Source organism: Pollicipes pollicipes, unplaced genomic scaffold (assembly GCF_011947565.3).
Source record: "Pollicipes pollicipes isolate AB1234 unplaced genomic scaffold, Ppol_2.1 Scaffold_4219;HRSCAF=4965_pilon_pilon_pilon, whole genome shotgun sequence".
In the NCBI taxonomy this organism is placed as follows: domain Eukaryota; kingdom Metazoa; phylum Arthropoda; class Thecostraca; order Pollicipedomorpha; family Pollicipedidae; genus Pollicipes; species Pollicipes pollicipes.
Genome location: NW_023596448.1, coordinates 28,480,659 through 28,508,055, shown reverse-complemented (window position 1 = coordinate 28,508,055; position 27,397 = coordinate 28,480,659). Strand labels below are relative to the sequence as shown.

The 27,397-nt window shown below is 57.2% G+C and overlaps 2 protein-coding genes across 2 annotated transcripts; both read left to right on the top strand.

Moving 5' to 3' along the window:
- The first annotated feature begins 2,413 nt into the window (after positions 1 to 2,413).
- LOC119095122 (aspartic and glutamic acid-rich protein) lies at positions 2,414 to 16,415 on the top strand. Its single transcript, XM_037218009.1, has 11 exons — positions 2,414 to 2,431; positions 3,766 to 3,835; positions 4,543 to 4,674; positions 5,193 to 5,393; positions 7,018 to 7,145; positions 7,785 to 7,939; positions 12,158 to 12,185; positions 14,315 to 14,401; positions 14,900 to 15,001; positions 15,430 to 15,708; positions 16,389 to 16,415. The coding sequence occupies exons 2-11, from the start codon at positions 3,808 to 3,810 to the stop codon at positions 16,413 to 16,415; spliced, it is 1,167 nt and encodes a 388-aa protein (XP_037073904.1). The 5' UTR covers positions 2,414 to 2,431; positions 3,766 to 3,807.
- A 4,710-nt stretch (positions 16,416 to 21,125) lies between these two features.
- Positions 21,126 to 26,113, top strand: LOC119095121 (centrosomal protein of 95 kDa). Its single transcript, XM_037218008.1, has 8 exons — positions 21,126 to 21,245; positions 22,311 to 22,440; positions 23,476 to 23,580; positions 24,038 to 24,189; positions 24,571 to 24,686; positions 25,027 to 25,138; positions 25,553 to 25,875; positions 26,016 to 26,113. Coding segments are annotated over exons 2-8 (876 nt in total). The 5' UTR covers positions 21,126 to 21,245; positions 22,311 to 22,439; the 3' UTR covers positions 26,083 to 26,113.
- Positions 26,114 to 27,397: the final 1,284 nt, after the last annotated feature.

Sequence of the window (27,397 nt, the reverse complement as noted above, 5' to 3'; positions counted from 1 at the left end):
TCTGGTGTACTTTATTGTTGGTCACCACCGTCTGACGGACCGGACTGTTGGTCACCGCCGTCTGACGGACCGGACTGTTGGGCACCACCGTCTGACGGACCGGACTGTTGGGCACTACGGTCTGACGGACCGGATTAATGGTCAGCACCGTCTGACGAACCATACCGTTGGTGTTCACTCTGATGTACCCGATTGTTGGTGACCACCATCTAACGGACCGGGCTGTTGGTCACTACTGTCGACGGAATGCACCGTTGGTCACCATCGCCTGACGCACTGGACTGTTGGTCGCCACCGACTGACGGACCGGACTGTTGGTCACCACCGTCTGATGGACAGGACTGTTAGTCACCTTCGTTTAACGAACCGGACTCTTGGTCACCATCGTCCGACGGGCTGGACTGTTGGTCACCACCGTCTGACGAACTGGACTGTTGGTCACCGCCGTCTGATGAACTGGACTGTTGTTGTCATCACTATCTGGCGTTCTGTCGGACAGCGTTGTTTGATGGACCGGGCTGTTGATATCACTGCCTGGCACGCTAGACTGGCGGTCACTGCCGTCCGATGCAGTAGGCTGTACGTCAGCGCCCGTGTCCGCCCGGTTCTCTCCAGCTGCTTCGCATGGCAACGTGTTGGCCAGATACCTAGCTGGGCACGCGTTTGCTCAATGCTGGTGTTTTGATCGTCTTTACTAGCGCAACAATGGTGCGACTGGCTCTTGGTCACGGCATGTCTCGAATCTGGTGGTGCGACCCTTCCCCTCCCTCCACAAACAAGGATGCTCTTTCTGATATGTATCAGAAACCTGCGGCTAAAACAGTCTTCCCACGATGCGGGCTCTAGTCCCTACAGGGGCGTGTTACGTGGTGTGATGCGTGAGTTAATTTTCAACTCACTTGTGTGAATTATGTTGAGCGTTGGTGGCGTGTTTGCAATGTATTGCATATTAACGGTGCTAAGCTAATGAAAGACGTCACGTGCGTACTTCTGGATTTGTCATCCTGTGTTGCCCAGTAATGAAAAAAAAACTGCATATCAAACAGTTTTTCCAGAACCTGCTGTTTTCATTGCGGCATTACCACAATCTTGATCTGCCCCCGAAGGAGAGAAGCACACATGCCAGCACAGTTGAGTGACTCTACATGATGCTGAAATATTGGCTATTGCATCGGCCACAATTGTCTGCTGGGAGATGCTTCACCTGATGCTGACATACTCCCAAGCATATGTATTATACACGGGTGATTAGTCACAAAATTATCATGTACATATATTTTTGTTATTTATAAATATTATTGTCACATATCGTGCACCAGCAACAATGATCTCCCGCCAAATAGTTGGCCTCATAATCATACTCATACATACATCATACTCCCAAATACTTAACCTCATCGGCCGCTTGGCCGCTAGAACGGCGCAGTAGATAGCAGTCGCCTGCTCAAACTATTCCGCTCCGCCGACGGCTGCGCACGCGTCACTGGAACGGTACGCCGAGAACATTGGCCTGCCTGAGCGCGCGCCGTTGCGGTGGCGCTGGCTTTCGCGTCACTGGGGCGGCGCAGCGAACAGTCGCTTGTCTGGCGCGTCTTGCTACAGAACGAAGGGAGAACCCGCCGTCGTGAGTCAAGGAAGAAACATGTTTGCATCTGCATACTCTAAAAGCGTAAGCTTAGCAGGCTGATAGGACGTGGAAAGACGTGGGATGGTGTGGAGTTGGGTAGATGGCATTAGTAGGCCGAACAATGGGTGGAACCTCCAGGCGTTCGGGGAAGTTCGGCACTGGGCCCTGAGTGCCTACAATCAAACATGGTGCCTATGAAGGCTGTGTGGAAGCGACTCACATTGTCATAGCGTGCCCGTCAATTATCTCGCGCATTCTTCTCTTGGGCGGGCGATTTGAACACGACTACGTTTAAGCCATTTTGTGTGGATTGAGAGCATCTGTGAGCACTCGCCCAGAGGAGGGCAGCTATGTTTTGCTGGCAGCTTTCAAAAAGTTGGGGGATGGACCATTTTCAGTTGTTACATGGACAGCTCTGCTGTCACAGCAGAGCGTGGTAAGCGGGCACGAATTTCAAAAGTCGCACAGTTGAGATGATCGGACACAATTAACGACGGATGGTTACAGTGCAACATTTCATTCACAGGCGTAAGGTGTCGTAGGGATTGATAGCTTTCGCAGTTTGGCAATATTTAGCGTGCATATTGTTCGATGAAAGGTGATGCAGTCTGTTCGATGAGCCACTCACATCATGCAGATATCATTTTGAGGCCGCAGCGTTTTAGTACATGTCCTGAGCTCTGCGTCATTGGTTGTCATGGAAATAAATGTTATGTAACTAGCGCGCAAGAAATGTATCGTTTCAGAAACTGCCCTCAGCAAGGCTAACGACATCCTTAGTCCAGTCTTCAGTCAGCAACTTTTGTCAGTGGCCGTTGATACAGCAGGCCATTTATCATCTGATTCGCTGTTGTATTCTGGAACTTACTCAATTCTCAATGGATAACGGCTGAGGACGTGCAGGCCCGCGCTGAAGTCGATTTCGTAAAGTTGAATGTGTGAGGAAATCGAAAGAGAAGGGCGGGATTTTCAAATGCAGGTTGTTGTATTGTTTGTTATGGCCATGGATTTGCAGTTTTGCTGCTCTTCTGCCTAATTGCATAACATTTGGGCATTGGCTTAGATCATTTTTTGTGGAAATTAAGTTCTCTCATTCATGCTGTCATTAATGATAATTAGTTCCAGTAATTTATGTTGTTCCAGGATCTTCCAGTCTCATTGTGAGATTAGGGTCTTAAAGATCTTCATGCCTAAAAGCTTTCTTTGGAGGCAATATCTGAGACAGTGATGTTGTTTTTGTTTTTTTTAATTGGTTTCATGTATTACAAGATTGCTTCCAGTGCCTCCTTGTATACTGAAAGTTGTAAACTCAGCATAACTTGAACTCTGTCAAAAGTCAGGAGCTGAAGATGTTTCTTTATAAAAATAGTTGCATTATGCACCAGACTTTGTGCATTCAGTGCACACACATATGTGCATGTACATTTAAATTGTTGCTGTGACATCAGGTGTTATGCCTTACATGCTCTGCATAACATGTATTTTTACAGCCTGGTTGGAAAGCCACAGGTACTGTTTAATGATCTGATAATAGCCAAGGTGGGTTGTTTCATATTGGCCCATCCTGATGACTAAATTGGTAAGAATGTCTGCCTTCCAATCCATCCACCTGTATGGTGGGTGCTCTAACCCACACAAGTACCCTTGTCTTTCTTGTCCTAGCTATGATGCCCAAAGATGAAATGTTTTTACTTTTGATGTAATAGTTGATCCTGGTTAACTGCTGTTGTCAAGCAAACATTAGCTATATTGAAAAAAACAAGTTTTCTGGGTTTTTTTGGTCCATGTTAGATTTTGTCTCGAAACATGCTGGACTCTTTGATATCCTCTCCTCTGTTCCCACATCTGGTGAAGTTTGAAAGCTGTTAAGTAGTTTAAGGTAGTTGGTTAGTGGTCCAGGTTGACAAGTTTGATTTGTTGAAAAATTGGAATTGATGGTAACTGAAGCTTAAATGTTAACATTTTTAGGCTTTTGACCTAAATGTGATGATGCATATAACAATCAAAACACCTGTTATGTGTTTCTCTTCTAAAAATGTATCCTGCACCAAATTTTGGGTCAACAATCTGTCCATCATTTGCTCAATTTAGTGTTTTTTGTATGCTCCATGACCACATCATGACATGATATTTTCCAGATTTATATCTTTCATTGTAAGTGATCCTGTTATGATGTAGTCATGGCAGAGAAGAAGATCAGAAAGAGAGGTGGGTAATGTGGAGGAGTCTTTTGTCTGCCATTCACCATGAATCCAAGCAATTACTAGTATTTGCTTTCCAATGATCCAATAGTCAGAATGTTGGTGCTGTTGTATTGGCAAGTGGCTTGTGTCGTTCGACCATGCTCAGTATCACCTGGTTTCATTACCTGTTTAAGTTTCTCACATTAAAACGTAGTCAACCAAGCAACGTTTCCGCACAATGGTGTGGTGTGCTTTATATTTTTTGGAAGCACTGGCAAACCTGTCATTGGCACCTACCATACCAGTGACACCAATCCAGTCATGCCTTCACATGTGACAATGCACATGATGACTGATGGAATACTTGACTGCTGAAATCAAGTAACACCAGGCTTGGGTAATTGCAAATGCTCATCCCTTTACTGCCTTTCCCAAAACAGTTGTGGTAGATAAGCATAGATAAGGAATGCGATATGACTATTACATACCTTCCCTTTGGAGTGATGTCTGGAAATATAGGAACTAGCCACCTATGTCAGCAATCATCAGGCACAGACCATGTTACATTTTCTATGGTTGAAATATCATAATTATCCATGTCCAGTTTCGTTGCCCAGTTTTCATTGCCTATGCTGATCTTCAGGGATACTGTACTTTGCTCCTCTGGTCGTAATAATATTAAGAGATCCCAGTTACGAAACACGGCGCTGACACTCGTGCGTGCCTCCTAAGATTGCGTCAAGCTCTCCAATAAGATCATCGAACGCTGCGAGTTGCCGATCCCCCGCGTCACTAGCATCGATGGCATCCGCTCCAACTTGTTCACCAGCCTGCTGCAGGTGCTCTACCATCGGGTACCCGAAGGTGAGGCTCACAACCCGCATGACGCCTTGTTTGCAGGCCGCTCGGCTATCTCGAGTCATGGCTCCTAAGCTCATGTGTACGGGATGTTCTACATTCTCTTGCGTGATCCGAAGGACGCACGCTGTAAATAGGGCGGTTGAGTAAGGAAAGCTAAGGTCTTTACCAACACACTCACGTCAGTATTCGTAGCAGCTGTCTGTGCTTAGTAGCTGAAGTGAAACGCCATGCCACTCTGGTGCGGGCATGCATGGTCGGTACGCATGCAGGTGTGCATGATGCATCGCTCGGTCTTCTAATCGTGAGCGCTAGCGGGTACGAACGGGATTTTAATGTATCGGGATGTTCCACCTCAGGTGCATTACTGCTCACCGCCACTGCCATCTAGCGGTGACAGGTGTGATTGGCCCGTCGACCGTGGCGCCATCTGTTGCCAGCAAGCGGGACTGCTGACGTAATTACGTCAATGCGTGTTTGCCGTGCGCCGTCCGACCGTGCTGACCGCGTCCCTGTCCCGCCAGGCATCATCGAGACGCCGACCAACACCGAGGAGGAGGTGGCCAACGTGCAGGCGATCATCAACCACCTGGCGCTCGACCTGATCCACATCGATCTCTCGCACATCTCGGGCGCCGACGTCATCGCCGGCGATCCGCGCGCCATCTATAACCTGCTGGAGATCTTCTGCGGCTTGCACAAGTACCTCAGCTCCACGTCCATCGGTGAATGGCGGCGAGTCGTGCCGGGTCCTGCCCTTATGTGGGGAAACAGGGGACTACTCAGACATTGTCCTTCGGTGAAGTTGTGGTGGACTGTTTTGTTTTTATTTGGCCGGATAATTGCGTAGAAGGCTTTAGTTGGCTCTTGTTAGCTCGTATGAGGTTAGCCAAGTGCATGTTGATGAATTTCTCTGCTTTAACTAAGTAAGTGTTAGCGAGCTCCAGCAAGATCGCTGTATAGATCTGACATGGCGTTCTTAAGGCCGTGACCTGCTAACTGAGCTAACGTTTGCAGGCAGCTAGCTAACCTTCCCAGTTAGCCAGCTTACCTTCCTAGTTAGCTAACCTTCCCAGTCAGCTCAGTTGGTAGAAAACTGGACTCGGGCTGAGAAATCCCTGGCTTGAACCCGAGCAATTCCAGGGGGATAGTTGGGATTGTGACTGAAAGCCAAACAACATCCAGTCCTTTAAGGGCTCTGTGACACACGGCGATGGCCGGAGAGGTAACTGGCCGAAACGTTGTGAACATACCGACAGGCCAGACGAGGACAATAGTCCATATAGAGCATGTAGCATGTAGTCCATATAGTCCATATAGTCCATATGGTAGCCCAATAGAGCATGTAGTCCATTCGTGATATTAATGCCTCGTCCTAATCCTTCCATTAAGCTGTAACGCTGTTGTCTCACGCACTGGTATGCATCAGCTTGTTTTTAAGGTGGCAGTGACTGGCGCTGTCCTAAGTATTTGCCAACTGGCTGTGGGAGATCCTTACAGGAGCTTGCCAGTGTTCACCTCCATGGACATGGCGCCTTGTCGGGAAAATGCCAGGGTACATTGACGGTATCAGTCGTCTGCGTGCTGATATCCCCGGGGAACAGTTCTTCTGGGAGGCTTTACGTCTCACCGACTGCGAGGGCTATTTCGAGACGGATGCCTTTTTACCACCGTATTCCGCATTACGCGGAACGCGCAGGTAGCGTGGCAGGGGCTCGGACTGGAGACGACGAGAGGGTCAGGGCCCAGCATCTTAACGACTTTTTAACAATATTTGATCCGAAGTTTTTGAATGGATGGATTTCTGGGATCAGAGCTCAAACTGAACAGGCTGGTGTGGGCCCCGGCTCCCGCCATCCGACCGCGCGATTCCAGGTCAAGGACAGAGTTGGGTGGCGAAAGTTTAACGTTCCGCAATGCTCGGCACGGTGCGTCCTGCCCTTGGACGTCAACTGACCTTTAGCACGAGCGCTGCCACCGACCGCAGGCCGTTTCTGTCGGGGTCAAATAGGGAACACCGAAAACGACCCAACCCAACCCGCCCCGCCACTGGTGGGTAGATCGGGAGGCAGCCGCTCTAGCCACGTGAGCGATCGAGATGAACACCATACCGCAACAGCCCTGTGGTACTTGTAGGCACTTTATTAGCTAACTAAGCGCTAGCTAGGGGGGGTACCTTCTCTGCTCTTAGCTCCTGCAGTCCCAAGGTATAGATCTTATGTAATAATTTCACTGATCTCTTCCTGTTCGAGAAGACGATCCATGAGTTAGAGATCAGCGATCGGAAGCGCCAGTGAAGGATCGGCGGCCCAGTAGCGCTGACTGGTGCCGCGCGCTGTTGTCGCCCAGGACAATGGAACCTGGAGGAGACGCTGACGGAGACGGACAACGAGCTGAGCAGTGCGCCCTCCTCCGACGAGGTGACTACCGACGCCGGCCAGGAGGAGCTCTCAGAGCTGGAGGAGCCATCAGAGCAGGTCAGTCGGAGCTGGAGGAGCCATCAGAGCGGGCCAGTCAGAACTGGAGCAGCCATCAGAGCAGGTCAGGGAGAGAGGGAGAAAGGGACTGACTGATTTAATCAGGTTCCACGCCGGCTACACCTGGTCTGTGTAAGCGCTCTGGCATGTAATGGTATGTCTGGCATACAGGCGCTCCTCCACGTCCAGCCCACGTGCGGAACGGAGGACGGTGAGCGAGTTGTCCTGATGACGTAACGGCACTACCCCCTCGTATGACCTTTTTGTGGTCTGCCACTGCTGCTAGCATTGTCACATTCTTGTCAGTGAACGGATGTCCCTGGTGCGAAGCCGGCTTTGGTCCACTCGCAAGAGACACTCTTTAGTGTTATGCTTAAGTTGTGCTGCTTGGACGTTTTTAGATTTATTTTGTTCGTAGCAAGATACCTGTAGTACCCTCTCCGTTATCAAACTACGCACTCTGCTGAACGTAGCCGCGAAGCAAGTCGAGAAAATGCAGGCAATAATGATGTGCTTTTGGTGGTGGAATGTAGCAGCGGAGGCTAGTACGTGAAGTTACTTTGCCAAGCTCACACATTCAAAGGGGCTCTTAAGCCACTGCCGGCAAGCCTGGGCTGACGGGTGCCCTTTGTGTTGCAGGAGAGTGAGGACCAGCCGCCTCCCTCTGAGGACGGTCTGCCTCCCTCTGAGGACGATCCTCCTCCCTCTGAGGACGCTCCTCCTGCTGGGGAGGACGCCGCGGATCTGGCCGGACTTGATGAAGAGGAGGAGGGCGAGGAGCCAGTCGTGTCACTGTAAGCGTGCGGTCGTTTCGGGTGGGGCGGGGAGGGGTCGGGCCAAGGGGAGGGGGCGGCGCGTGACCTGACCGCAGCCCATGTGGTGAGAGGGAGCCTGACTTCCTCCGCCGTCCCTCGGCTCAATCGAGCGTTCAGCGCACTTCAGGCTTCTCACAATCGCATACGGCAACTATGTAACGATGTGCGGATCGGTTATGCACTACGCAGGTTAGCTGGTTGGTATCGGGCTCGTGGACCAAGGTGTGATGGGATGATCTCAGTAGTCAGGTAATGCTGTGGGGTAGGTGTAAGTGTCGGGCATGCGGGAAATGAGGTTCATCGAAAGGCAAGTTATCATTACCTGCCTCTGTGTAGGTTGTGCTTTTCCCGCCAGCCTTTCGGTGACAGTCATGTTCAAGCTACCGTGGTGGATTAAGCTGAAGTGGTGCAGTGTACAGGGGCGTTGCCAAGGGAAGGGGAGGACATGGATTGTGGACTATGAATCATGGTCCATGGTTCCTCGCAGGTGTCACGGCCTCCAGGGCCATGGACTTCATGAGCAGAGAGGTTTACACTAGATGTTGGGGACTACTACAGGAACTCTGTCCAAACTCGCCGGTGTTCGGAGAAAATTTTACCTCCCAGGAGGAAAGTTGTGGCTTTTTGCCTGTCAGTGTGGAATTTGTGATAGCAGCCTCGACGGATACTGCGGAAGCTACGGTACTTTGGACGAAGGGCTTACAAAAGTCGTTCATTTGTTGTTCATCTGCTGCCGGTCCCCACCGCCTATGGTGGCGAGGTGCGGTCCGATCCCGGCCGTCTCCAGTGGTGAGGTGCGGTCCGATCCTGGCCGTCTCTAGTGGCGAGGTGCGGTCCGGTCCCGGCTGTCTCCAGTGGTGAAGTGCGGTCCGATCCCGGCCGTCTCCAGTGGCGAGGTGCAGTCCGATCCCGGCCGTCTCCAGTGGCGAGGTGCAGTCCGATCCCGGCCGTCTCCAGTGGCGAGGTGCAGTCCGATCCCGGCCGTCTCCAGTGGTGAGATGCAGTCCGATCCCGGCCGTCTCCAGTGGTGAAGTGCGGTCCGATCCCGGCCGTCTCTAGTGGTGAGATGCAGTCCGATCCCGGCCGTCTCCAGTGGCGAGGTGCAGTCCGATCCCGGCCGTCTCCAGTGGCGAGGTGCAGTCCGATCCCGGCCGTCTCCAGTGGTGAGATGCAGTCCGATCCCGGCCGTCTCCAGTGGTGAAGTGCGGTCCGATCCCGGCCGTCTCCAGTGGCGAGGTGCAGTCCGATCCCGGCCGTCTCCAGCGGCGAGGTGCGGTCCGATCCCGACCGTCTCTAGTGGTGAGGTGCGGTCCGATCCCGGCCGTCTTCAGTGGTGAGGTGCGGCCGCGACTACGGTTATGAATGACTTCTGGAACCGGTGACTCGGACTTGCGGTCATTCAGAATTATTCAAATCTATCCAAATCTTGGGAACTTTCGAGTCTTAAAACCGACGATTGGAACCCTGAACAACAGGATTCAAATCCTGAAACGTGCACGAGCTCCTGAAAGCTTCCATTTGGATATGCAGACAAGTACGGTAAATATAGCCCGGGGCTACAATGTTGTGAGGTCAGTTAAACGCACCTTGTATATAGCGGTTCCACATCGGGCTGAATAGCCCGAATTAAAAGTGGCAGTTTTAGTAGGAGTGGTAGGTTATATTTATTCGAATTTCGAATTGGAATCCGAATTCATATCCATGGACCGCAATATTTGAATCCCAAAAGGCTGCGAAAGATCACATCTTGAATGCGTATAAGTGGAAATAGCTTCATTTCATAGAGAGTTTGATGCTTTATTGCCGATGAATATGACGAACCTGTGAAGTCGAGCACAATTGTGCATATTTCGATTATTGCATCACCGCTGCATGCGAAGAGTCAGTGAAAGCAAGGAGCACTGGTGAGTGCTACCGCGCAAATCAGGAAGGCCTACGTTGTGGTCGCGCTCTATGGAGCTGGTCCCTGGTAGCAGGGCAGGGCGCGGTGACAGTTGCTGCCGCCGCTGGGCCTGCCGTCGCCCTTGCCGAGGCTGCCGGGGCAGGCCTGCCGCCGGCACGCCCTGACTGCGCCCCTGCCGAGGGTGCCGGGGCAGGCCTGCCGCCGGCGCGCCCCGACTGCGCCCCTGCCGAGGGCGCCGGGATAGGCCTGCCGCCGGCACGCCCTGACTGCGCCCCTGCCGCCGGCGCGCCCTGACTGCGCCCCTGCCGAGGGCGCCGGGACAGGCCTGCCGCCGGCGCGCCCTAACTGCGCCCCTGCCGAGGGCGCCGGGGCAGGCCTGCCGCCGGCGCGCTCTGACTGCGCCCCTGCCGGGGGCGCCGGGGCAGGCCTGCCGTCGGCTCGCCCTGACTGCGCCCCTGCCGGGGGCAGAGCGGCCGGCCGGTCGCCCGGGGCCAAGTTCGGGTTCCACCGCCGCTCAGTCGGCCCCGACCGGTATGAGCTGCCGGGCGGGAGCGGGCCCCGGTGTTGGACCCGGCCGCCGGGCGCTATCGGCCTGGCCCCGCACGCCGAACTGGCAGAAGCACCGCACCGACTTGTCCTGGCTCGTATTTGTATGATAGCTGACACAGAACGGGTGTCGTTCGTCGGCGAATGGTTAGTGCGGCATCCCGCAGGCAGTGTCCGTCGAAGTGGAGCTGGCTAGTCGACAGAGTGGTGACCGTGGCCGCCGGCGGGGCGCGCACCTGCGCACGGTCGGAGCCGGTACAGCCGGAGCTGGGGCGGCCGGAGCTGGGACGGCGGGGGCCGGGACGGCCGGAGCGGGGACGGCCGGAGCTGGGACGGCCGGAGCCAGGACGGCCGGAGCGGGGACGGCCGGAGCGGGGACGGCCGGAGCCGGGACGGCCGGGACCGGAACGGCCGGAGCCGGGACGGCCGGAGCTGGGACGGCCGGAGCCGGGACGGCCGGAGCTGGGACGGCCGGGGCCGGGATGGCTGGAGCCGGGACGGACGGAGCTGGGTTGGCCGGAGCCGGGACGGTCGGAGCCGGGACGGCCGGAGCTGGGACGGCCGGAGCTGGGACGGCCGGAGCTGGAACGGCCGGGGCTGGGACGGCCGGGGCTGGGACGGCCAGAGCTGAGACGGCCGGGACCGGAACGGCCGGAGCCGGGACGGCCGGGGCCAGGACGGCCAGAGCTGGGACGGCTGGGGCCAGGACGGCCAGAGCTGGGACGGCCGGAGCTGGGACGGCCGGAGCCGGGACGGCCAGAGCTGGGACGGCCGGAGCCGGGACGGACAGAGCTGGGACGGCCAGGGCTGAGACGGCCGGGACCGGAACGGCCGGAGCCGGGACGGCCAGGGCTGAGACGGCCGGGACCGGAACGGCCGGAGCCGGGACGGCCGGGGCCAGGACGGCCGGGGCCAGGACGGCCAGAGCTGGGACGGCCGGGGCCAGGACGGCCAGAGCTGGGACGGCCGGAGCCGGGACGGCCGGAGCCGGGACGGCCAGAGCTGGGACGGCCGGAGCCTGGCATGGGCTCCTGTCGGGAGGGCAGGGCCTGCTCACAATCGGCCTCGGAAGTCGCCGTGTCGGTTTTGTGCCACTACCTCATGTAAGTAGGAGAAGCTAGTGCTAAGTGACAAAGACGTTCAACAATATCATAATGTAAGCATTAGTCATTCCCCAGGTACTCTGAATGTAATTTAGTGATCAAATGTACCTCTTGTGTCTAAAGGCTGTTCTGTACAAGTTTACTGGGTGTTTATAACCGTGCCGTTCCACCGTTCAGTAGAAAGTTTCCACATCTGTTCAGAGGCGGTAACGGCCCTGCCGACATGGCCCTGTCGGTGGACGAGGAGTCCGATGTTTGACCTCTCACTGTCTCAACCCAGATGTATTTCACCAATCGTGATAACATGTCTGTGTACATGTTATCCCGGTGGTGAGCGGGAGTCAGGGAACGGCAGCTGGATAGCACAAGGTGAGCATTTGTTATCTCGCGACTAAGCAGTGCCTTGACTCAAATCTAACATGTTAACCGCTGCGCGTCTGGGAAACCAGAGGAAACCAGAGTTCGACTCCCCGCGGTGCCCGCCCTTCCTGCCAGGGTGAGAGGCAGGCGACGCCATATAGCCTCAGCACTCAGTGCGTCGTAAAACCCCAATGACACACACAGATCTGACACGGTTTCTTATTCGCGACTGAAAAACCAACAGCGTTTGCAGCGCTGTCATCAGCGTCTTCCCTGTGCCGCCAGATCCCGTCAGCTGTCAGCGGCGGCCCGTGCGTCGGGCAGCGGCGCCGGCGTGCGCGCCTCGACCAGCGCCTCGGCGGCCGGCGCCGTCCCGTCCGACGGCGCCGGTGTGGCGCGCGTGCGCTCCAGCGCCGCCTCGCTGGGCGGCGCGCCCGCCGCCGCCAGCTCCGGCGTCGTGAGGGTGCCCTCCTCCGGATCGGCGGCGGGAGTGCCTTCCAGTGGATCGGTGCCAAGAGTGCCATCCAGTGGATCGGCGGCGAGAGTGCCCTCCAGTGGATCAGCAGCGAGAGTGCCTTCCAGCGGATCAGCGGGAAGAGTGCCATCCAGTGACGCGGGAGTGGACAGAGTACCTTCCAGCGGTTCGGCAGCAAGAGTTCCGTCCAGTGGATCAGGGGTGGAGAGAATACCATCTGTTAGCTCTGGAGCGGTTAAAGTACCTTCCAGTGGATCAGCCGCCAGAGTGCCTTCGAGTGGATCCGGAGTGGACAAAGTTCCGTCCAGCGGTTCGGCTGCGAGAATGCCTTCTAGCGGATCAGGGGTGGCTAGAGTGCCCTCCAGCGGGTCAGCAGCAGCGAGGGTCCCCTCCAGTGGCTCTGGAGTGGCCAGGGTGCCCTCAAGCGGCTCTGGAGTGGGCAGGGTGCCCTCCAGCGGCTCGGGCGTGGGCAGGGTTCCCTCCAGCGCCTCGGGAGTGGGCAGGGTTCCTTCCAGCGGCTCGGGAGTGGGTAGGGTGCCCTCCAGCGGCTCGGGCGTGGGCAGGGTTCCTTCCAGCGGCTCTGGAGTGGGCAGGGTGCCCTCAAGCGGCTCGGGAGTGGGCAGGGTGCCCTCCAGCGGATCGGGCGTGGGCAGGGTTCCCTCCAGCGGCTCGGGGGTGGGCAGGGTTCCCTCCATCGGCTCTGGAGTGGGCAGGGTGCCCTCAAGCGGCTCTGGAGTGGGCAGGGTGCCCTCCAGCGGCTCGGGAGTGGGCAGGGTGCCCTCCAGTGGCTCGGGAGTGGGCAGGGTGCCTTCCAGCGGCTCGGGAGTGGGCAGGGTGCCCTCCAGCGGCTCGGGGGTGGGCAGGGTGCCCTCCAGCGGCTCGGGAGTGGGCAAGGTCGGCTCGGCTGGCGCGGCCTCCTTGAAGCAGACGTCGAGCGGCTCCGGTCCGATGCCGGCCAGCTCGGCCACCTCGGCCGGCGCCGAGGCTGAGGCGTCCCTGCTGCCCAGCAGCGAGTCGGGCCCGGCCGCCGCCGCGCGCTCCTCCAGCGGGCGGGTGGGCGCCGCCGGCGCCGCCGGCAGCAGCGGCTCGGGCGCCGTGCGCGCCGGCTCCAGCCACGCCAGCGCCAAGGCCTCCCGTTCCGGGGACGTCGGCGCGGACAGTAAGTGCAGCCGGCTGGCGACAGCCAGCGAGAGGCTATCTGCTGCTCGACTGGAGGCTCGAGCTGCGACGGGGGCTCTTTTGGTCGTGGATTCCAGTCACTTTCGGGTTTGGGACGTTGCTGCTTTGTGAAGGTGTTCTGTATTTGTTGTTTGGTTGCCACTTATGGGGCAGAATCCGTAATCGAGGCACGCGCCTGAACTGCGGATTGTGTGCTGTTGTTTTATCTTTTACAAACTATGTGATAGCTCGTTGCCCTCCCTACTGCACGTAGAGTTGCTGCACGTAGTTAACGTACACTGTAACCTCTCAGGCCCATTGACTTAGATGACGCGTTACGGAGCGGGATCGGGGTGGCGATAGCGTAGTGATAAACGCGTCTGCGTTAACCACCGCGCGTCTGAGCAGCCAGAGGTACGGGGTTCGATACCCTGCGTTGTCCGCCCTTCCCGCCAGGGTAAGAGGCAGGCAACGTCATGTAGCCTCAGCAGCTGAGTGCGTCTGAAAGCCCCATTAACGACGGATCGCGGCACGCATAGCTCCAGATTTCCGAGCGCAGAGGCCTGTTCTCTGCCGGCACTGGGACGACCGGTGTCGACGGGCGTGTGATCCCCGCAGTGGCCGAGTCGGAGTCGTCGGGGGCCGTCGGCTCGCCGCTGCACGCGCCGTCTGGCCCTGGTGGCGAGTTCGCCAACCTGGGGCGCGCCTCAGCCGCGCGGCCCAGCCTGGTGGCGGCGCGGCCCAGCGCCAGCGGTGGCGGCGTCCGCGTCACCGGCAGCATCGACCACCACCACTACCACCACTACGAGGACGGCGGCGAGGGCGAGGACGAGTACGAGTATGAGGACGAGTACGAGGACGAGGGTGAACTGGAGGACGACGACGAGGGCACGGAGGTACGTCGGCGCCTGTTGGGAAGCTGTGGCAATGGCTGTTGGTTCTGGCTGGGGTAGGTATGAGTCACGGGCTCTGTGGTGGTGGTAGTGGTGGTGGCGGCGGCCGTACATCACTGCACGATGAAGGTAGGATAAGTGGCAGTTCGCGCTGGGTATCCGTGCGTGCATAGCGTCGGCTTCGGGTGCTGGTGTGACTGTCTTACCGGGCTGTCCGAACGTCATCATGGTGACGGCGGGATGGCTTTCGCATGTCGGTTGCAGCTGTTTACCAGGTGGGAAGCAAATCTCCACCCTGTTGCACGTGTGGCGTCGGGCACCGGCTTCATTGCCAGTTCACACCGGTGGTGGTAATCGCTTCCTCGACCGTAGACAGCCGCCCAGCGTGGGACGGGGTCGGGGCGCCACGTCTGCCGGCGCGGCGGCCGCCCGGCCGGTCCGGCGCCGCGGCGGACGGGAGGCGGTGCTGGAGGCGGGTCCTGAGGCGGGACGCGTCCTCAGGTGACGGACGAGCCGCCCGCCGCCGGCGGACGCTACTACGGGGACGAGCACGAGGACGAGCAGGATGAGCAGGAGACGAGCGAGCAGACGACACAGGAGGAGGTCGGTCGGCTCGCCTGCCGCCCAGGCCCGCGTCCGCCGCCGGACGGACGCCCGTGGAAAGCTCTGACTGCCCGCGAACCCTGCTTAGTTGATAGCAGACTTTGTGGGAGCTTATCCCTGCACAGACGGAAAGAAACTGACCGTCATTATCATCACCCTTTGTCCGTCCTGATAACCTGTGGCCCACTGGTCAAATATTTGTGCATTCAAATGCGTCCCGCAATGTTCCTCGCCATGTCCCGATCCTGGTAGGGAAGCGGGGAGACGTGTTGTCCTCGCTACCGCCTGTCTGCCCTCCCCTGCTCGCCGGGCGCGTCTCACGATCGTCGCCCTTCTCCCACGCTGTGCCGGCTCCCGGCTGCCGGTGGGACGGGCGGCGTACCGTGCCGGGACGGGCTGGCCAGAGACCGGGCGGCGACGGCCGGCAGACGATGCAGAGCCTGACGGCCGAGGAGGACGCGGCCACCGGCAGCCTGGCTGACACCGAACACGAGGACGAGGACACCGGCCAGGAGGACCTGAGTCGGGAGGACTACCGGGGCGACGAGGACAGCCAGGAGTGCGAGTCGGACGAGGAGGAGGAGGAGGATGAGGACGACGAGGAGGAGGAGGACGCCGGGGTGGACATCAGCCGTCAGCTGAGTGAAGAGCTGCAGCAAGCGCGCGAGTCGGCTGGCGTTCTTTCGCCGGTGGCTAGCGGCGCCAAGGTGGGACGCGCCGGCAGCCGGCGGTGCCAAGGTGGGACGCGCCGGCGGCCAGAGGCGCGCGGCGCTCGGCCCTGCCGCGGCGGGGAGCTGAGCGGCGGCGCTCGCCTGCCGCCTGACAGCCGTCCGCACATGATGTCCACCGACAGGCGGTCCCAGTATGTGCGCCGCTCCCGTGGTGTTGTGGCCAACGTCGTGGCCATGAGATTTAAATGCTGTAGCGATAGATCTTCTCGTCAGAGTTATTTATTTAGGAACGGTTATAGCATAGATTCGAGTAATGGTTCAAATGGCAAATTGCTTGGTACGACGCACGAACAAAGAGAACAGTTAATTCACCGTACAAGTGCGAATGCGTTTGCTACGTTACTTGATTGATGGCTGTCCGCAGGTAATGTTGCGCATTTTAGCTTTGATGACCTTTGCCAGTCTCTCCTGATTACTCTATGGCCGCGCATAGCAAAACCCCTCCCCAAGCTACGCTGTGTGAAGAGGACGTCCATTTGGTCCGTAATGAAGCTAAAAATGCGAAACTAATCACGCGCGTGTTGTAGCGTAAGACGAAAAGAAGGCATTTGGTTTTGAGGTTTGGAATTAAAAAAGAAGATCTTTGCCCGGTCTGTACTCACGCCCGAGGCAATGTTCGCTGTCCAGCCTCTCTCCTCCTCACTGCTCTGCCTCAGCTTTGCTCCTCCCCCTCGCGCCTCTAAATGCAACGTAACCTACTTGACGACCCCTGGTATATCTATGGCCTTATAAGGTGTTTTGCTGCTTAACTGATCAGTTGCGGAACTGGTGCGAAGGTTTAAGCGCGGCCCGCTTTCAGAAGTGCTGTCGACTTCACTGTGCTGTAAGGTGTTGTAACGTTATCGCGTGTGCATTTGTGTGGAGCTAAACGGGTGAGGATCGGAAACGCTTGTGGACGGCGTTCAGGGTTACAAACCTAGCCCGGTAAAATTCGTAGAACACAGAACATTCAGGCCGTTAGTATAACCAAGAAAGGCCTTCAGCTCCTCTTTTCCAGCATTATGAATTCATGTTTCCTATGCTGAGTTATCAACCTTCCATAAGGTATCAAGAGACACTGACTAAATGTAGTCATCTAATTATGGCGTCTTGAAGATCGATAACTCGGCTTAAAAATTCTGAACGTATAGCACTCGGGCGCGATCGGGTTGGTTACAACTGTTGGCCGCAACTGGTCGGTAGTGCAATATCGATCCCCTGTACATATCGATCCCGTTCGTACATATCGATCGATCCCATTATCGTAAGTTGTTCAGTGCATTTGCAGGGAACGTGCACATAAATGAGACGGTAGTAATAGCCTGTTCTGCCGAGAAACGCGGCTACATGTCCATTCTCCTGGTTTTTCTTCGAGGAATAAGGTTATTGGTACTGTCTGATCCCCTGGTCGGATGGATCCGCGATGAAAAACGCACGTAGACGGGCACTTTATTTCTAGAAAAAAATTTGCCCCATTGACCCAGCTTAAGATTCACGGGAGGTTTCACTTGGGAGTGGTGTGGGTGGATCCGCTTCGTTGGGAATTATTTTTTGGTGCAGCCACGGCACTTGTTTCACAAACCTGGGAGGAGGCTGTTTGTCCTGTATCATTGGGAGGCCTGTCGCTTTTTCGCGAGGGTTCTTCGGCTGACGTTGCTGCGTTCCTGTCAGTTCATTGTGTGTGCCTGTCCTTTCATGCTGATGTGAGTATCCAACTGCTGAGGTGGTGAGCAAGTCAATCGCATGCTTAAGCAACATTTCTGCGTCGCTAGTACATCACCATGACATTGGTCCTAGGTGTTATAGCTGTCTGCTTGGTAACGGCCCGGAGAACGTGCTGTGCAGCCCTTGCTCAACTTTTCACGGTATACTAACGTACCTCCGTTAGGGAGGGATATGCGTACACAATGTCGCGTGTTGGACGCTCATTTTCTTCAGGCTTTTGCGTTTTTACGTGTTTTCTACTCTATCTGTTCCTTATGCTCTTTTGTTGTATTCCACTTTCTTGCCTTTTTACATTAGTTGAAAGAAAATCGCTATCGTAATAACATAAATTAATTATCTTTCAATTGTAGTTAATCTCATCAATATCCTTTGTGACACGACTGTTTGGTAAGTTATGCGTGTGCCGAAATGAGGTTTCTTTAGATGCAAAGTAAATGTGAAACCAGTGCTTTTGTGTACGCAAGCAGTGGTGTATGTGATGACCTCGTGACCGAAAACCTTTTCCCTCTCAATCCAGATGAGTCGTCCCAGCGCCACTAAGAGAGAAAGCTTGTTATCGAGACAGTTGGATTCAACGGTATGTGTCCCGACGTAGTGTCATGGCCAGACATAGTCCGGCTATGTATGGCGAAGGAAATTTATGAATGTGTTTCGGAATAAGTGGCATGGCCAGACGTGGCCCCGCCATGTGATTTAGAGAAAGGATGCAACTTGACTCAGTTTGAGGTTGGACTGTCCACGCTTGTGTTCCAAAGCCCGAACTGTCCAGATAGCGAATATATTCCTGTAGATAAAAATGCCACCCGTGGAGAAAATCTGTTACAAAGCTACCAAACTACAGTTTTCGCGGAGCGTGAACTGCTAGACCCGCGAAATATAAGCAGACAGCATACGCCGCAGCGGCTGCGCGACGGCGTTGCCTCGTAGTGGTAATAGGTCTTGTCAACCCCAAGCTCGAGAAGCAACTATGCTTGGCAAGGTGAGCGAATGGTTCATACTACATGGTCATACTATGTTGTATGGTCATTGGTATGGACATGGTCATAAGTCCGTATAAGTGCACGGCTCTGGTCAGATTGCCACCACGGGACCCGCACACCGAGTCGGAGTTTAAGTGTTCACCGGAATGGAGGGCCGGAATGAACACAACCTATCACGGCCTTCGCACTGATCGTAATGAGTAATGACGAGAGTAGACACACAGCAGGCGCAGAGACACAGCACGTGGCGCGGAGACGCCGCACGTGGCGACTCCTAAATGACTCGTGAAAAGCAAGCCCGCAATGAGCAGGGATGTCGTTTAGCAACACGAGTTGGGTAGGGTGGGCTGACCAGTGAGAAATGACCACACCTACGCTCTAAATAAGCGAGAGATGAATGTATCCATGGCTCTAGCTCACCTCTCAGATTTCGGGAGCTGGAGCTGGAATTGGGAAGGGGGGGGGGGCTGACCCCAATGCCCCCGTCCTCCCATCCTCCGTTCTTTATGTTTACCATCGGGTGCAGTATGTGCTGCCGCCATGTTAAATGTTGTCCAGATGTGCGGGTGGTTACTGTTTTCTGCTCCATTCTCCCACCGCCCGCTCCCCCGGGTCATTTCATGCCCTGCGAGGCAATGCACTGTCCTGCCCTACCCCAAACCCAGCCCCAGCCCCAGCCCCAGGCCTAGCCATAGACTCAGCCCTAGCCGCAACCCTAGACCTAGCCTATCCCTAACCCTAGCCCTAGCCGCAGCCCTGGCTCTAGCCCTAGTCGCAGCCCTAGCCCTAGCCCTAGCCCTAGCCCTAGCCCTAGCCCTAACCCTAACCCTAGCCCTAGCCCTAGCCCTAGCCCTAGCCCTAGCCTAGCCTAGCCTAGCCTAGCCTAGCCTAGCCTAGCCTAGCCTAGCCTAGCCTAGCCTAGCCTAGCCTAGCCTAGCCTAGCCTAGCCTAGCCTAGCCTAGCCTAGCCTAGCCTAGCCTAGCCCAGCCCAGCCCAGCCCAGCCCAGCCCTGCCCAGCCCTGTAGTTGTGTACTACCTAATACCTAGGCGCTGATCACATTACGTATGCGACCGACAGTGGTGTAGCCAGGGGGATTTGTGGATGCTGCTTCCGCCCCCCCCCCCCCCTCTCTCTCTGAAGATGACATGGGTTTCCTCGGGCCGAAGGTCGCGCTACTTTTTGAAATGAGAACGCCAGCAAGGTTTTTAAAACATTAAACACTGCTCCTGCCCGTATCAAAATGGGATACCAAGGCTGGAAGGTTTCCGTATCCAAAACAGCGCTGCTATCAGGGGCGACGCAATGGGGGAGTAGAGGGGGCAGTTGCCCCCCCCCCCCCCCCCCCCCCACTTACTTGCTGGCAGGGGGCAATAGTATGTTTGTGGCCCCTCAAAATTTTTAGGAGACCCCTTTTCCCCAACCAAAGGTAAGGTAGCTTCCCGTGGGTAATCAAAAGGAGGTTCAAGGAGGCCCCTTTAACTGAGCCAGATAATAAATCGAACTTAGATCATTTCTTACACCGCGAGACCGTTTGTCTGGACCATAAGGCCACCTTTGTGTATAAAGCGCACCATACTCTAGATTAGAAGGTTCTACGCTATGCCAAGGAAGCCTTTTCGCTGGGTCGGGAGGCCCCGCTACGACCTAGGAATCCCCTGTTCTATGTTAGGGGTACCTTTTATGTTCAGGAAGCCGTACTTCTGGAGCTCACTGAAACTTGAAATGCCATGTTAGGCCGCGTTTCCCTCTATATTCCCGTTTGACCCTTCCAGTCTTGGTTTGCTCCCCGCAATATCAGGGATGCAGTTACACCTATGACCAAGAAAGACAAGGCTCCCCCAAAAACTGTTGACGTACACATGCTGCGCAAAATCGACTGACGTTTATTTCATGGCACTCTGACTCGTTTGGCTCTGCTCCCCTTTACTGATGTCTTCAGCACTCACGTCTAACAGTTAACATGCAATGCTGCTTCTGTGTTTAATATGGACGTGTTTATTATGTGCGCCAACCCCGTGTTTACAACAATAGCTGACTAGATCACATGGAAAACTATTAGAATTTGGCAGCTTTAAAGCACGTGATCCCTGGAGTGGCGTTTTTAAGTTTACAGGAATATAAACGCACCCTGAGCTATGGCTGAGGAGACTAACTGCTTGTTGTGGCCGGCTATAGTTCGCGATGTTCTTGCCGTTACGGATAGGCGGCTGGACGTGACCTTGGCCCCAGTCCCCTGTGCGGTGCCGCCTCCTCATGCCTCGTGCCAGTATCGTCCGCTGTGGGTCGGGTCGAACAAGGTCATAGTCAAGGGCATCGGTGGCTAGGATGGCCCTGAGCCTGACGTTCTCCGCACATGCCGTCCAACCTGACCTGCGCCAGCCTGGGCGCTCCCGGACCGTGACCTGTTGTGACCCCGTGACCGGACTGATTAAGCCTGGTCTGACCCTGAGCTGACCCGACCGTGACCTCTGCCGCCCCTACCTCACCTGACCCTGACTGGGCTCGTCTCTGACCTGGCCCAACTGTGACCTGACCCAGCTCCAACCCAGCCCGCGCCGCACCATGACCTGACGGTGACGCCCGCTGCCCGGCAGCGCTCGGGCGCATCGTCCTCGATGGCGCGTGACGAGCGGCGAGACGACGCCGGCCGGCGCCGCAGCACGTGGGAGGCGGCGATGGCGCGCGGCAGCCGGCGCGACTTCAGCGCGCCCGGCCGCCGGCCGTCGCGGTGCCGCTCCGCCAGCGAGCGCAGCACCACCAGCGAGCCGGCGATCGGCCGGCGCGGGGTGTCGCGCGTGCCGCCGCGCAACATCGAGACCATCGCCGAGGTTGGTCCCGGCAGCGGTCTGTGCCGTTGTGGTCCGTGGTCTGTCTGTGTCTGTGACTGCCGTGGTCCCTGTGGGCAGCGGTCTGTGCCGGTGTGGTCGGTCCGGGCAGCACTCTATGCCAGGGTGGTCTGTGGTCTGTCTGTGTCTGCAGCGGCGGAGGCTGGGCTCGGGCGCCGAGTGTTGAGCAGGACACAGTCCAGGAGGGGCAAGTTACCACAAATATCGGCGGCTTCGAAGACTCGCTTAACTGTTGCAAATCTGTTACCTGATGAGACCTAACACGCGCCCGGGTGACCGGTTTACTGCCATATGCCATATGGTGGTGGGTCAGTTTGGCCTCCCTGATTTTTCAAAAGCGAAGAGACTTAGATACACCAAATTCACTGGGTGGGTTTGCCTCTATGGAAACTAATCTGTGTAAAAATTTGAGTTTCCTAGATCATGACCTTCGGGTAAAATAATGTCAAACAAGGTCAAACTCCAGATTGGTGTCTAAAATGGATGCATGCAAACGCTTAGGTAGGTAGGTCATTGGTTCTCATTCTAGGTCAGTGACCTGTGTGACCTTAAGAAGGTCATGGTGACCAGATACGTACGAAGTTGTTTTATTTTTTAATTTGAATAAGCGTTTAAGATTACACTCGGCATCAAAGATGACGCTGAACTGGGCCATGTCAGGTCAGTGACGTACTCTGACCTGAGGAAAACTATGGATTATGCATGTCTGTTTGGCACGCCTATGCCGCGCCTTCGGGAAACTACTCTGGAAAAATCGTGGGGGCCGAATTGACCCCCACCATCACCCAGACGCGTGCTACGACTTTAACAAAGCATTTCGAAGGGCTGTAGGGGAAGGTACTGGAAGTGCCGTGGCTCTGACTAAACACCCCGATCTGTTGTCAACCCCCCAATAGCCGGGGAAGGAGGGACTCGGCCGAGTCTTGAGAGCCGCACTCCGCGGCCGGGAGCAGATTAAACAGGAGGCGGCGACGTGCGCTCGGAAGCGGGCGATAACCGGCCGCGACCCGAGTCCGCGTAACCAACGCTCCGCCGCCGCCCGGTCAGATCCGGGAAACGGGCGAGGAGCGGGCGATCGTGGAGACGACGCGCGAGGAGGCCGGCGACCAGCTGCAGAAGGAGACGGTGCGCCGCGAGGTGCGCAGGAAGGTCTGCAGCGCGCCCCACCCGCGACAGAGTGAGTGCTGCGGAGGAGGGTCTGCAGCGCGCCCCATCCCCGACAGAGTGAGTGAGGCGGAGGAGGGTCTGCAGCGCGCCCCACCCGCGACAGAGTGAGTGCTGCGGAGGAGGGTCTGCAGCGCGCCCCACCCCCGACAGAGCGAGTCAGGCGGAGGAGGGTCTGCAGCGCGCCCCACCCGCGACAGAGTGAGTGAGGCGGAGGAGGGTCTGCAGCGCGCCCCACCCCCGACAGAGCGAGTCAGGCGGAGGAGGGTCTACAGCGCGCCCCACCCTTGACAGAGTGGGTGAGGCGGAGGAGGGTCTGCAGCGCGTCCCACCCCCGACGGAGTGAGTCAGGTGGAGGAGGGTCTGCAGCGCGTCCCACCCCCGACGGAGTGAGTCAGGTGGAGGAGGGTCTGCAGCGCGTCCCACCCCCGACGGAGTGAGTCAGGCGGAGGAGGGTCTGCAGCGCGCCCCACCCCCGACAGAGTGAGTGCTGCGGAGGAGGGTCTGCAGCGCGCCCCACCCCCGGCAGAGTGAGTGAGGCGGGGGAGGGTCTGCAGCGCGCCCCACCTCCGACAGAGTGAGTGCTGCGGAGGAGGGTCTGCAGCGCGCCCCACCCCCGGCAGAGTGAGTGAGGCGGAGGAGGGTCTGCAGCGCGCCCCACCCCCGAAAGAGCGAGTCAGGCGGAGGAGGGTCTGCATCGCGCCCCACCCCCGATAGAGTGAGTCAGGCGGAGGAGGGTCTGCAGCGCCCCCCCCCCCCCCGCCCCCGACAGAGCGGGTCAGGCGGACCAGCGCGAGGAGACCTCTCTTTTAGTCTTTTTCGCGTAAACATGCGGTGTGTTGCTGAGTGAACTACATTATACATGATGGGAATTGTCCTCAGACGTGTTCATGGACGCTTGAACCGTATACTGAGTACGTTTGGGGCCAGGTAGTGGTGTTGCCGGCCGCTGCCATGTGTTGCGGTCGGCGCCTCCACGGCGGCCGTCTTCAGCCGCGCCGCCATGGCCGCTCCACTGACCGGCCGCCGGCGTTTGTTTACGTTTCAGTGTCGTACACCAAGCAGAAATCGCGCCGGTCCGTGTGCAGTGATGGCGTCACCGACTGGCTCGAGTCCGGGGCCGACGACACGTACCTCAAGGTCGAGGGCAAAGGTCAGCTGAGCCCTCCCCGCCGGTAGCGAATGTGTCGACGATGAGTGTCCCTTGTGGAGCTTTGTAAGCCGTCAGAACTTTCTTTTTCTTCCTTCAATTCAATGACTGTTAACCGCTGCGTGTCTGGGAAACCAGAGGTACGGGGTTCGATTCCCCGCGGTGCCCGCCCTTCCCGCCAGGGTGAGAGGCAGGCGACGCCACATAGCCTCAGCAGCTGAGTGCGTCGTAAAGACCCAGTGACACACAATTGAATAACTGTTACCCATGATTGTGCGGAGTAGGATGTAGTGTCACCTCACACCGGTGCTGAACATCTCATTTGGTCTGAAATCTAGAACCTGACGCGGCCAACGTCAACCGGGGATGGCGTCCTGCGGTCGACTGGGCGGCGGTACAGCTCGTGGCGCGTCGAGACTGACCCGGCACGGCTGACCCGGCCGGCCGTGTCGTCCGACAGAGGCGGACGTGTTCGACTACCTGCGCCGCGAGTTCCCGTACGTGCATCTGTCAGCCGAGACCAAGCGCCGCCTGATGACGCAGTACCGGCACCAGATGAAGTACATCATGAGCCTGGTGGAGCCCGTCGAGTCGAGGAAGATCAAAATACGGGTGGGTGCCTCCGCCGCCGCTCTGCAGGCCGACGTGGTCGCCGCGGCCACCCCATAGGTGTAGTGGTGGTGCTTGTGGGTGGCTTGTGACACCTGTCGGTGGCTTGTGATAGGCGTTGGCAGGCGTCAGTAGCCCCAAATCCCAAGTTGTCATCAGATACGTGTTGGTGATTGGGAATGACTTGGGTGCGCTTCTGCTTTCGACAAAACGACCGCTTACGTGGACCCCGCGTCGGCTCGTTCGAAAGGCTCGCCTGGTTCAATGTTAACGTGCTTTTCTCCGACGCTACTTTTCTGGCCTGTCACGTCTGCACGCGCACGTGCTGGGCGGTCGGGCCGCCTGCGCGTGACATCGCCGACTGACAGCGCGCCCGGCCGACAGCGTAAGGACGTGCTGAAGCGGCAGGCGCTGCTCACCGACATCATGCACCAGCATAAGGCGCACGACCAGCGCTTCCAGCAGATGGCCAACTGCAAACGGCGCGAGGCCAAGATCCGGTGAGCGCCAGGGCGGCGGCGGCCCGGATCGGCACGGAATAGTGCCCAGCAAGTATACATATGAGCTCTGTACCGCCGTTTGATCTGATGATGGTTTTTGTCCATGGTGGATAGACGTCATTAGCCCCACCCCTCAGCTCGTCCGGTGCTCTGCCTCCGAAGGCTGCAGCTGGCTGATCCCTGAGCGTTCCTTCCGGCCAGAACCGTCAGCTGGCGGGCGTGCAGCGCCGCCATGGCGCCCGCCGTCAGCGTTACGTCGTCAGTCTGCGCGTTGCCTGGTTTGACGGCGCCGTTCCGCACCGCCGTGCCTGGCTGAGCCGCGTGCGTGCGCCGCCGGCAGGAACATGCCGCGGGACAGCAAGATCTCGTGTCTGCGGGCGCAGCGGTACGTCAGCTCGTTCCAGCAGCAGTTCCAGTCGCGCTCGGCCTTCAACAAGAGCAAGGAGGAGCTGGTGAGGCGGCCGTCGGACCGCGCTGGAAGTGACGGCCTGGGAAGGGTGTGGTCGGCCACCGTCACGCCCTTCCACGGACTCCTTGAGTTGACTGGCAGATTGTGCACGGCTGAGACAATGAACCGCCTTCTGGCTATGCCGTAGAGAACTGCTTGGCTTACAGCTGTATGAAATCCTGGCGAGTGTAGGCTGTTACGAACTTGTGGAGTAGCCCGGGCCCGTCTGTCCCACAACTGCCCGAGCTGCTGGCCTGGGCCGTGCTGTCTGAATGCCTTCGGTGACGTTTACTTCGTTCCCACTCGTCTGCAGCTGTTGTGAGCCGTGGTAGACGGATTGGGCTCCGGCGTTGTCGGCCGCACACGCCGTGTCTCACCTTGTCTCTCGCCGTGTCTCACATTGTCTCCGTGTCGGCAGCTGCTACGCGCCGTGTTCGAGGAGATGCTGGAGATCCAGCGCTGCCGGCTGCGCTCCGTGCGCAAGCTGGAGAAGCAGGCCATCCAGAAGTTCTACGACGCTGACGGCTACACGAGCGACCTGAACCGCATGCACCAGTACTACGAGGCCAACTTCCGGGACCTGGCGGCGCTGCTAGCGCGCGAGCGGGCCGACCTGATGCTGGCCGAGAAGCAGCAGACGCGCCTCAACGATCGCATACGGCGCGAGTTCCGCGACTACATGGAGGCGGACGTGCGCAGCCTCAACGACAAGATCGTCAACAGTTGGCAGCCGCAGTTCAGGTGAGCTGGGCCGCGCCGAGCGGGAGGGAGGTGGTGGTATTCTCCGGGAGGTGGTGCTGTGAGTGCAGGTTGCTGGAGTGTTGTGGTGCTCGTGTCGCTGTCCGGACCGCTGAGCCGGCGCCCCCGCTCTGCCGTTTCAGGGAGCTGGACGCGGACCGGGTGCGCAGTGATCTGTACCAGGCCAACTGGAAGTTCTGCGTCACGTAACCGAGCCGGTCGCCGCCGTCGTCCGAGCCGACCCGACCCGCCGGCGGCGGCGGGCTCGGGCTGTCCGCCGGGCCGCCGCCGCCGCCGCCGGCCCTGCCGTCCAAATCGCCGTCCGTGTCGCTGTCGGGCGCCGCCGGCCGCCGCAGGCGGTGCCCGATGTCTGTGTGGGTCCCGGGTGGGCCGCGAGATACGTGTGAACGCGTCAGGAAACGTGGGAGCTAGCTTTCGAGTCAAATGGCGCCGGGTGGTGTGTTAGGGAGACCAACTGTTTTATACCAGAGTAGTTCTACAGGGGATGCAGCCAGGCGCGCGCGCGGTTGTGGAGGATGCCCAGATGTACCGTTATTGGTTTGAAGTATTTTAATGTTTCGTTACGTCTAATAAATTGTTTCCTGATGCGATGCTGGTTTTAGCTGGCCCCATCCAAGCCTGTTTGATTTGTGCTGTAGACTTCGTCTCAGTGCAGAGAGTGGGCCGAGACGTCTTCGGGCGGGTGAATTAAGGGGAAGGCCGGGCAGTAAGGTCTCGTTTATCTCACGGTGAATATGAAAAGGCGGATATCGCAGGTTTTTTAAGTTCTGCCTACAAGAACCATTTATTAGCGTATATTCAAATGACGCAAGTTGTCTACATATTCTATATATTGGAATAACGTCAACAGGTCAATAAGAATAGTTTCGGCGAACAACCGCCTATCTAAAATAAAAAGAACGCTCAGAACAGACGCGAGGGGAAATGGCTGTTTATTTGCGAGCCGATTTCAAACCCGTCGAAGCCCTGTGGTCGAGTGGTAAATGCGAATCGCCCACACCGCAGGACGTGACCAACAGGCAGTGCCTGGACCAACCACTTAACGTTATAACGGCGTGCAGTTGATGACAGTATCATGAACATCTAAGTTATGAATTGTCTAGACGACTGGTTCAATTTGGGTGTTTGGTCGAAAGTCCGTCAGCCGTCGGGCCACAGCCAGATAGATCTTACTGAAAGCAAGCGACGCATCCGTATTAAAGCCACTGCTATTTGAAATTATGGCGTTGCAGAGGGGTACGCGCTTGTTCGCAATATGACTTGAATTGTTGTGTGCAATTTCGCAACATTTTCGTTATGGCTTTTTAGGAGACTCGGGTCTTGCAAAGGGGATGGAGGTGGTCCTGGAGCTCTGTGACCCTTCGTTTTGTCGTAAATGACTCCTGCACCCTTCTGCAACTTTTTGCAATGAATTGGAAAATTCGCCTTTGCGATCATGTATGCCTAGGGAGGGCACTAAATGTGGTTTTATGACACTATCTTGGTTTGTTAAGCGGTAAACTGG